This window comes from Myotis davidii, unplaced genomic scaffold (assembly GCF_000327345.1).
Source record: "Myotis davidii unplaced genomic scaffold, ASM32734v1 scaffold68, whole genome shotgun sequence".
NCBI classification, from domain to species: Eukaryota; Metazoa; Chordata; class Mammalia; order Chiroptera; family Vespertilionidae; genus Myotis; species Myotis davidii.
Window position 1 is genome coordinate 6088750 of NW_006300376.1, and position 11813 is coordinate 6100562.

The 11813-nt window shown below is 33.4% G+C and overlaps 1 protein-coding gene across 6 annotated transcripts in view; it reads right to left on the reverse strand.

The window, feature by feature from the left end:
- GRIK2 (glutamate ionotropic receptor kainate type subunit 2) overlaps window positions 1–11813 on the reverse strand; it is a 562276-nt gene that overhangs the window by 349277 nt on the left and 201186 nt on the right. For all 6 annotated transcript variants that reach the window (XM_006777220.2, XM_015572743.1, XM_006777222.2 and 3 more), the window contains 2 exons: window positions 7744–7911; window positions 3721–3978 (listed from right to left, as the gene is read on the reverse strand). In XM_006777220.2, coding sequence (XP_006777283.1) covers window positions 3721–3978; window positions 7744–7911 — 426 coding nt within the window. The remainder of the gene's footprint in view (window positions 1–3720; window positions 3979–7743; window positions 7912–11813) is intronic.

The window sequence follows — 11813 nt, forward strand, 5'->3', positions numbered from 1 at the left end:
AACCATGACAGTCCAGGCTACCCAGAATCCTGCTCTCCCTGTGTCCTTTTCTGATTTCTTAGGAATGGAACTGAATGGGTACAAGCCCATCCCTGAGACACTCAGTGGTGGCTTGGAAAGTAGGGTCATGTTACACAGACATAACTGGTACTGCTATAAGCATGCAGCTATCAGGGGGGTTTTGGGGGAGGAGGAGAGACAGAGTAGCTAGCTAGTTGAGAATTTTTGTGATCGTTCCTATCTTGGACTTTTATAAACTCTTCCTTAGCATTCCTCATCTTTATAGTTCCTGGTGCTCAGTAGGAATGAAACACTTGCAGTTCCCTGATTAACTGGTTCCTGTAGGCATTCTCAGATCTTTCCATGTTGCACCTTTCAGCACCCTCCTCTAGTTGATGCATTCCTATTGTAACCTCATGATAACTTCATGATAATATCAACTTCACCAAAATATTTCCTCTGATTTCTCTTAGGCAGCGTTAAAACCTCCACTCCTTCAACTGAAGGATTTGTATGCATGGATATAAGCATAACCAATGGACACAAGACACTGGGGTAGGGGGAGGTATGGGCATGTGCAGCGGGGGTTGGGAGGGTAGGAGAGACCGGGGAAAGGTCAATGGGGGAAAAAAGGAGACATATGTACTACTATTTGTAATACTTTAAACAATAAAATAAAATTTTAAGAAAGAATAAAAATAAAAAAATAAAACCTCCTCTCCTAAGCTGCCACTATATTGTTTCTCTTCTCTATCTGTACTTGCCACACTATAATTATGTCCTGCTCACATCTTCTCACTCTCCAACCCCTCACTCTACTCTCTCTTGCATTTCCAGCCCCCTTCCCAGGCCTTCATTCCCTTCTTCTTTTTCCATAGGTGTACCAGTAATTTAGTAGCAACCTGGAAACAGAATCCCAGACTTATTTACTAGTCCAGAGATCTTTGTTAATGGACTGCTGATCTATAAACAAAGATGAAGTACAGGGATTTTAAAGCAAATATTCACAACTTATCCTGGAATTGCTTACAAGCTGACAGCTATCCAACTTATTTTTAGTTTTTATTTAAAATGAATCATATGTTCCAAAGTGACTGACAGAAACACAGCTTTGTTTCTGAAGCCAATTCTTTTCTATCATTTTTGGACATCATTCAGAGCTGTAACAGACTTTCAGGGTGTTTAAAAGCATTCATCCATGACAACAACAAATGCTAATTATCATAAAAAACAAACAGCTCCTGTTAACATCATTCTAAGAATTTCTCCTACTCCAGCACTATATTTCATCTATCATCCCATCTGTTTTGGGGGCGGGAACAAAGACTGGATGGAAGTATAATTATCATGTATCAAACTGGACAACACAACAAAATAGAAATGAATATAAATGGGAGGAAAGGCATACATAATAAGTGAATCTGGAAAGGGAAGAAGGGAACATAAATAAAATGGCACAGTGTGTCCCGCAGTAAACAGCAGATACATTTAGTCCATAATGGAGTTAATAATGTTCATCTTTTGGGTATGTGGTGGATTTTTTTTCCCATTTCAGTTCACAGTGCTCGTTATAACAGGATTCCCTCCCACATGATCAAATACTCACGTTTTTTCCATTGGAAGTTTAAAAATTATCCTATTAAATTATGTCATTAAAATTATACTTTGAGATTTTTAAATATATTCAAAAAGAATGAATCCATTTAGAAGGGGATCTTTTGTTTATCTTAAAGTCAATTCAATCACTCAAGAACCACATGTATGAATTAAAAATGTCTCCCTCTCTCTCTCTCTCTCTCACACACACACACACACACACACAAATAGTGAAGAAAGGTGGTATAGTTAGTCCTTTGTACCCCTATGTCCTACATCCCTGAATTAAACCAACTGTGGATCCAAAGAAAATGTTGCTACCATTGTGTACTATATAGTTAGGCCTATGATGGTTGTGTCTGTACAGCTTTTTACTTGTCATAATTCCCTAAATCATACAGTATAAAAACTATTGACATACTGTTCACATTGTATTAGATATTATAAGCAATCTAAAAATGATTAAATATACACAGGAGGATGTGCCTCGCTTATTTGCAAATACTACGCAATTTTATATAAGGGACATGAACATCCACAAATTTTGGAGTCCTAAGGTGTCCTGGAAACCACTTCCCTGGGGATGTTGAGGGAAAATTGCATGTCCACAAAAATTTTGAACGTTTACCAATTTTCTTCCAATTCTGAGGAGTTTTAAGATAATAAGTAATAAATACAAAATATCACATCCATATATAAATGTGTGTGTGTGTGAGTGCATATATGAGGGTATGTAATATTTGGGCATCATTCACCTGAAGTATATCAGAGGGAATAGAGAAGTAAATAACCCATGGATTCATAATGCATGTATATTCATATTAATATGTGACCATCCTTAAACATATATGGACTGGTTTATAACTGACAATGCCCTGGATGATCACATTATACAATTAAGAAAGACCATGCACATAGAAAGTTAATATTATTTATAAACATTTCACTTTTTAATCAGAAAAGCAAAATAGCTTAATGTGTATTTAGACTCACTCTTCCTTATCCCAATTAAAATGTTTTATAAATTATTTTCATTATTTTCCCAACCTTGTAACGCCTTGTTCCCTGTTCTCTTTGGAAAAAAAAACCTATGTGTCATTTTGCAGATGGCAAATTTTATTGTCAAAAGGACTGATTTCTGCATAATTCTAAATACTGAATGCATGAACAAAGTGTGTTCTTGGCACACTTTGGGAGAATTTAAATCCAAATAGATTTTAATTTTGATGTTAACATCAAGGTATAGTGAAAGGTCTTAGAATAAAATATAAAATTTGAATTTAAAGAGCACTATTTAGATCACTGATAAATATCTAAGCATGAAATTCCTTATCACTATATAATAACTAGAACAGTATGCATATCCTTCAACAATGTAACTGCAAAAAAATTAATACTTTACTTTTACTGTTTACTTTCTTATATTTTGAACTTATTTTAATTAATAATTGAAGATAACCATTCATATATAAATTGTGTACATTAAAACAAGAAAGCACAGCACATATTTACTAAAGATCCCAATCAATATCACTTATTAAATTTTATTTTTCAAGTCCCTAAAATATGTCTACACATAAACATTCCCAAAATTATGAGTATTTCAATGGATATTATATTGCTTGAAATCTAAGATAAAATGTTTTCAAACTCTAATATGTTATACAGTTAAAGGTTATTACTATTCATAAACATTCTTTGCACCTAAAGAGCTAGAAAAAATGTAAAGGCAAAATCTTGGATTTCTTGACAAGTTTCATTGAAAGCCAATCATGAAGTTTTAAGTTGCATAATTTTCTTGAACCCGGCAGAAATGTTTTGGGGATAAATATTGCAATATCATATTTCATACTATTTGCATCTTTCATCCAAAATTACAGTTGATACTAACTGATACTCTACATAAAAAAGTGCTTTTATAAATGTAAAAATGCATATGCTTTAACTGGGGTATTTTTGTTTGTTTGTTTGAATGTGTGAAATTAGCGATGTTTAATGCCAAATATCTTCCCATTTCTTCATTTAAGAAAAGCACACAAGACTACAGTAAGCATCTTGAGTAAGTTTCAGAACAAAATCATTGATATTTAAAACATAGCCCCGAAGGCTACTGATCTTTCTTACCCGTGCTGTCATCATACACGACTGTGACAGTTTTCCACTTGAAGAACTGCACCAAGTCCAAAATGGCACGGCTGAGTGAAGAGAAGTCTGGGTAGAGACTGACATAGAAGGAATCTTTGTTGTCTGACACCTGGTGCTTCCAGCGGGTCTGTATGTGGGGAACCCCCAGCGCATTGCAGATGGACTGCACGGCGTTTGCTGAAGAGCTGTGCGAAGGCCCGAAGATGGCAGCCACCCCAAGGGACAGCTGATCACAGGCTGAAGAGGAGATAGAACTCTGTCAATAATGAGAGCGATGCCAGTGTGCCAACATTACCACATTATTTATGTAAGCCCAAAGGAATTATCCTGAAGAAAGATGTGTGTGTGTGTGTGTGTGTGTGTTTTAAATATAAAACCTACATTTCGCTAATTTTACATTTTGTCTAACTCTAAATATTTTCCATTTCTTAGAAGGAAATTAATTCACCCAGGCACCTGCAGCTCAGTGCTCAAATAATTTTGCAGACAATGTCAAGGGAATGGGAGAGATCAGGAGACAGAGGAGGATTACTCTAGAATTCAAGACGGGAATGTTCATTTTGGAAGAATAGTTCTTATAAGGGAGTCGGGAGAAGAGTGTTCCTTCCCAAATACACTGGCCATTCTCTACAATTTGAATTCTTTTTATCAGAACCCATTTGGTCCCTTTCCCCATCCCAAAACTATGGCCACATACAACTAATATTTGCTTATATATAATAGTCAAGCTTATGCATGCAAACACCTACACATAACCTAATACAGCACAAAAAAAGGCTGATTTCATATGGATTAATTTCATTAGGTAGAAAGTCATTTAGATAAGTGTTTAATTATCTTTATTTGACTTTTGGGTACTATAAGTATTTTATATTAATCTCATTTATTTTTTAAAGTTTATATTTCTTCCTGGAAAATTTATGCATATCAATGATAAGTAGAATAATCAAGCGAGTCATAAATAATCTGGATGGTTTCAGATGAGAATAGATGTATTGTGATAGGGCTTTCAATTCTTTAAGATACACTGAAGTGAGTTTGAACCTAGGAAATGAATAGTCATTGGAAACATAAAATCATCTTTAAATATTTAAATACCTGGCCTGTGAAAAATGCTTGTTTCATTTGGCTGGAAAAGGACAAATGGTTAGCAGATTCTCACAAATTTTGATGCAATTCAAATTAAAAATTAAATTTAAAAGGAAACAAGAAATGTCCAAAAATGGAGTATTCTGCTCTAAGGAGCCCATCCCTACAAATATTTAAACTGAACTACAGAGAATTGTTATCGGGAATTAGGTGTGCAGACCCGATCTTCCCAAGATAGTTTATAAGTCTGATGTATAAAATATTCTTGTATTTTCTTTCAGACAATTTGCTGAATAAAAATGCCATTTAATGGATAGATTAAGCATAGAACTATTTAATAACTAAGTAAATTTCAGTTGAAAAAACCCACTTGTTTAAAATGATTGAAATTCTGAACCAACAGAAAGGTTAGCTAGAGTCTAAAATTTTTCACTCACTTGGATCTTATTTCACATAAATTGGAAATAAAAAAATCTTCTTTCACTAAGTTTTTGGCAAGTCACACATCAAGAAAATTAAAAACATTATATTAGGTTATTTAGAATGTTCCTAAGTGTATTTCAAATAAGAATTTGAGTGTTCAGTTATCAGAGGAGTTATGTAAAATCAATGTATTATTCAAATAATAATTCAAGGATTAATGCTACAAAATATGCACTTATTGAACAAAACCATATTACCTATTAAAGTATAAAACCATACATACATCAGAGAATATGTACAAATTTAAAATTTTAATTTTTTTAATTTTTGCCTATGAAAACAAATTTTAAAACATTTTAAAAATGTCCAAAATAAATACGTTATTTTATAATTAACCATTAATATCCTAAGCAACGCATATTTATTTATTGAATCCCCCATGAGGTTAAAAAACTGTATTAGATATCCCCGTATATTATCCTTTTACATATTTGCTGTGCAAGAGCTTCACAAGATAAGATCCAAACCATGACATTCACCTTTCAACATCTCACAAATGAAGTTATTCATACACTTATTTGAGTTTTTCCTTCTTCTCAAAGTCAATTAATGAATTTGATTCCCAATGGATGACAAAATTTATAAATTCCTTTTAATATTTGAAAACCAAACACATTTAACATCTCATAATTTTGCTAGGGTATTCCCAGGACAGTAACCTGTTTGTTGTTAGAAAATTCTAGTCCTTCCTTTTTATGTTGCACCTTTGAAATCCATTAAGAAATATATTAATATTTTATTTATACTGCACTCATATTTCATATTCTTTGGTCTAAATGATTTTAGTGAAGACAGAGCTTCTTCTTAATGGAAATAATCATAAACTATATCACAAATCAAATGCACTGTCTTCCAGCTAATGACTTATTTTGTAATTATCATCATAATTATAGTATTTCTGAATAAACTTTACCCTTTTTTCAGCCTTTAAATCCTTTCATCACTCTGACATGGTTCTGAAATATGGAAACTTATTTGTATTCATAAAGATATGAATTCAAAGGGCAGAGACAGAATATAGGATTTGATAAACACGACATAGCTGGGGGAAAAGAAGGATTCTTTGAACTCAAGAAATATTGTATCTTATCAGCTTTCATTAATATTAATGAGCTTAGGAAGAAATCTTCACCAAGGTAGAATTATTATTTTTTTTTTTTTAAATATATTTTATTGATTTTTTACAGAGAGGAAAGGAGAGAGATAGAGAGTTAGAAATATCGATCAGCTGCCTCCTGCACATCCCCCACCGGGGAAGCGCGCGCAACCCAGGTACATGCCCTTGACCGGAATCGAACCTGGGACCTTTCAGTCCGCAGGCCGACGCTCTATCCACTGAGCCAAACCGGTTTCGGCTAGGGTAGAATTATTAATAATTGTGTACACCCCCCTCAGTGTAAGGTAGCTAATAAAACAATATTAGCGTGACAGAAAAGCAAACTGTGTTAAAAAAAAATAGAGATTTAGAACAAATGCTTGTAAGCCCATTATTTGGAAGAAAATGTATATTATGAAATTTAATTCTTGTTACATGAATGCTATCTATGCCCCCCAAAAAACCCTCCTACTTACACAGAGTATGAACATCAAAACATCTCTGCAAACACATTTACTGTTGTTTGGCTAAAATAATGCCTTGATAATAGTTTCTCTATTAGTTTTCTTCATATAAAAATGTTAAATTCATGGCCCACAAAATTATTTCCTATTCTGATCATTTAAAATACTTTTTTACAACATTTATGATAAAACACAATTAATAAAGTATTCTAATTATCTCTTCATAAAGTCCAATTTTTATCATTGGTCATTTATTTTCAGTTATAAGAAAGAACCTCAAGTGGTTAAATAATGGGCATTGATTATACATAAATTAAAGATTGTTCAAAATTTTCTAATAAAGCTTAGAGATCATGTGGAACTATAGGGTTTTCAAGGTAGACAGTAAATTAGGACCACAGTAATAATATAATGGAGTTGACTGATAATCAATCAATCATTTGATTGAAAAAGCAATTTTACTATTACGGATCTGATTGCATTTCTTGTTATAAGCACAATTATTTGCCAAGGGTAGTCACATCACTTTAACTTCCTTGATAATTTTAGGTGCATTTTGAAAAGAAACCTTTTGTGGAAATATTCCTAACAATCTCATATAATAAAAGGCTAGTATGCAAATTGTACCTTCAACCAGGAGTTCAACCAGGGGGTGGGGCTGGCCAGCCAACAATTGCCCACAGCCCCTCCCCTGGCCAGCCCTGTCCCCAGTCAACCCCCCTCCCATCAGGGCGGGCAGGCCGGACCCCACCCTTGCATGAACTCGTGCTCCAGGCCTCTAGTTTAATTATATTTGAAATTAAGAAATCTCTTTAGAATACCTGGAAATTTGAAATCCAGAACACATAATGTTAAATATCTATCAATTACCTTTCTTGGATGCTTCGAAACTGTCATAGAGGTTTATCTTCTGGGTGTCGTAGGTTAGGGTAGTATTGGGCAACAAGGTTCTGTTTCTGTTGATGGTGTTCACAGCAAATCTGAATGCAAGTTCCTCAGCTCCCATCGGGCCGGATTCCACATATTCGAAAATACCACCTGGAAAAAAGGAAGAATAATCACATAATTTTTATGAGATAGAGAAAATGTCAACATTTTTCTACATTTCTAAGTGTGTATATATGTCTTTACGTGTGTGCATGTGTGTATATGTGTGATTTGTTTAAGTACATGGAGTTTGGGCTTACTTTTTTCTGTGAACTTGAATATGTGGGAGATGCTCTTTCAGATAAATCCATACTGGCAAAATTATCTTGGTATTACTAACTAAATTTAACATAATTTCGTCTTTAGTAACTGCTTTTTTTAGTGCCTATGTATATAGAGACCTTGACTTAGGAACTCAATTTTATCCCTCAAAATTTTACACAGTTCCAGAACAATCTTCTACCTATAATAATAAAAGCATAATATGCTAATTAGACCAGACATCCGGATGACCTTCTGGACGAAGTCCGGGCTGCAAGGGAAGCCCAGGTTCCAGGTGCCTGCTGGCGGCCAGAGGCCAGGAAGGCCTACTCTTGCACGAATTTCATGCATCGGGCCTCTAGTATTGACATAAAGCTATCGAGTTAGGCATTGGGAAAATTATATTAATTTGTCTATATTAACTCAGAAATCAGAATTCTTTGAAACAATATTATGCCACTTATTGTATTAGAAGCCCAAAATACTTATTAATACAAATTTCAGCATCTTGCAAAAAAAAAAGAGAACAAGAATGAAGTAACATCTCTCTATTTGTGTTACTCAGTGTTTTTTTTTCAGAAGGTATGCGACATTTGTGGAAGATAACGCTCACAAAAAGTGAAATCTTTTAACAGGTGAATAGCACTGTAGCATATCTTTTTCACCAAAAATGTGGAGTAGAATTTAAAAACATGACCCTTCTGTCTGTCACCTTCTATCAGCTATGTCTCTGTCCAGTTCCTTCATTCTTGTCCCAGCCTTTTTTCTTTTTGACATCAATTCTCTCTCTTCAGTTATGGGTGACTTAACTGAGACTACTGCCTCCAACAGAATTCCTTCCTTATTGTTACTTTGATGAATGGAATAAAAAACGGGAGCACCTGATACCTATACCCTCCAACCTCTGTCCTTGGGAAACTAATACTTAATGAAAAGAGAGCATTTATCTTTCTCTCTTTCAAATTTCACACCATGTACTCTCAGCATGATCATTCATAAATTAAACTCCCTGAATAAGCCATTTCCACAGCTTGCAATTCCTATCTCTTCAAAAGTCTTTGATATATGAAAGTCATATGATGATACTATGAGAACTACATCTGATAAATTAGTATGCAGTTATGTATGGGAACAATTCCTCTAAATAGGAGGAATTAGGACTCAAAAAGATATGACGGTGATCAGACAAATTTATATTCAGGAAGTAGAAAAATTATTTTACACCATATTTGTTTGCAATAGTTCTCTTATTTATTCAACTAAATTGATGGTGTAGTTACAGAGTAATCAACTTATTGTGAAATAGTACTCTGAATATATTTAAAATCTTTGGTAACTCATGCTAAGCACAAGGTCAAAAACTATTTACATGACTAATGGGCGTCAAGAACCAAATTGGACCTCTTATATATGTGGAGGAAGATAGTGCTATGAGCATGAACTGCCGAGCATTATGGATGGGCTTACGTTCTGGCTCTGCCACTTGCCATCAAGTACATTTAGGTAGTTCCTTAAATCCTCAGTCTGAGTTTCTTCTCTAAAAAAGGGATGATAATGGAGACTATGCATAGAACTATTATAAAGATTAAATGTTATATTTTAATGAAGAAGTTAGAACTGTGGCTGCCATAGAGTAAGCACTCAACAATTCTTTAAGATTTCATTTAATCTTCAAAATAATCCCAAGTAATATTGCACACTGGTCAAAGGTTATATATATATTAGCTATCAAGTGGCAGAGCAAGCATTTAGAATCTTTTGGTGCCTGACTTCAAAGCCCTTGCCTATTTTACTAAAAACTAGTCGTTTTCTTCAAAATTTCATTCAGGCAAAATTCACAGAAATTCCTAAAATGTTAGATATAATAACCTTAATAATAATGTGTGAGGAGAAGTGTAAAATCGTATTTATGAAACAGAAAAATAATTGAGCAATTGGAAAGACCTTCTTAAAGTTAGTTAGGAATGAAAAATAACATAAAAAAATCAAAACCTGAAATTGTTTCTTAATGGCAAAATAAAATGAAAAAAAATGAATTGTGTACTTTCTTCATTTCAAATTATAGCTTCTGTCGTATAAATACAAAATAAAGATAAGATGATCAATATTTGATGATGCTGGGTTAAAACTTTCCTATCTTTTACTCTTTTCAAAGTAAAAAATTAAATTCAACTTTAAGTTTACATATTTATCATTATTTGAATATTTAAAGAAATCTTTGTAATTGCTCTAGGAAACCCATTTTCTCCATTAATTGAACAACATGAATAATTAATTTTTATTGATTCAAAGCCACAGTTTTAATTTTTGTATATAAAAATAAAAACATCCAGATAATGCAAAGCTTTCCAAACACAATATCTTTTATAACACTTCCGAAACATTAACTCAAGAAAACAGATTGCTGGTCCTGATGTATACAGGGAAGGTATGGACAGAGAACGTAAAAAAAAATCTAGTAAAGAATTACTTTTAAAAAAGTTAAGTGAGTGCCTTAAATTGAGGTATATAAAGGAAGTTGTAATTCTATTTAAAAAATTGGAAAGTTTTAATAATATCCAATATATAAATTGATCAAACATTAATCAAATATAAAATGCAGTCACCATATTAGTTATTATAGACACTTGATAGATTTCACTAATTAATTTTAACTTAAAATGACTTTTAGAAAACAAATAATAGAGTAAGAATGATACTTTATTAAGATAAAAACACATATTAACAGTAAATATTATATTTAAGATTAAAGTAGAAATAAGTCTCATTAAATTTAATATGGTTGGTATAAATGGTAGATATAAAAATACATTAGTAATTACATCAAAAGTAAATGGAATAAATTCATATTTTAAAGTTTAAGATTATTAAACAGGCTAAAAAGGCACAAAACTGTAATCCCCTTACAAGAGAAATAGTGAAAAATGTGGGAACAAGCAGCAAAAATTTGTCCTAAAACCACCTTAACCAAACAAAAGCTGGTGAAGATATTCTAAGATTAGAGAAAATAGAATTGACGGCAATAAAAAGAAAATAGAGATAAATCCTGCAATTCATAAGGAGATAGGGGTCAATACACAAGACGATATCATAATTCAGAATCTATATAATCTAATAAAAAAATACCAAGATATTGACAAAACTAGAAGGAGAAATAGATCACAATGGGAAAGTAATACACCACTCTGAGTAGCTAGTAGATCAAGCAGGCAAAAACAGCAGCTAAGATTTAGAAGATCTAGCCCTGTCCCAGAGGCTCAGTGGCTGAGTGTTGACCTATGAATCAGGTCACAGTTTGATTCCTGGTCACAAGCCGGGGTTGTGGGCTTCATCCCGATCTCTCTCTCCCTTTCCATTCCTCTCTGAAATCCAGAAGACCTCAATCCAGGTCTTTAAATCACTGTGCTGTACTGTTTCCTGCTGGGTAACATTGCCTCTCTTTATCCTAAAATTTTGGTTGTTTTCACATGAGTTTCCTTTTTCTCAATGGTAAATACTTCTAATTCCTTAAAACAGATTTAGAGTTTTACATCCATATGAAATACGTCTTTAACATTATAACACTGATTTTTGTGAGGTTGGGGGATGCCAGCCTAGTTACCAGCGTGTTGCAAGTGGAAAAATACGCACATGATCCATGGAAAAATTAATAAATAGGTCACATCTTCCCAAAAGGGAATTATGTGGAAAGCACATAGTAAAGGTATCAGTTTTCCAAGGAGGAGAACAGTGACCCATCTCAACTTCACACT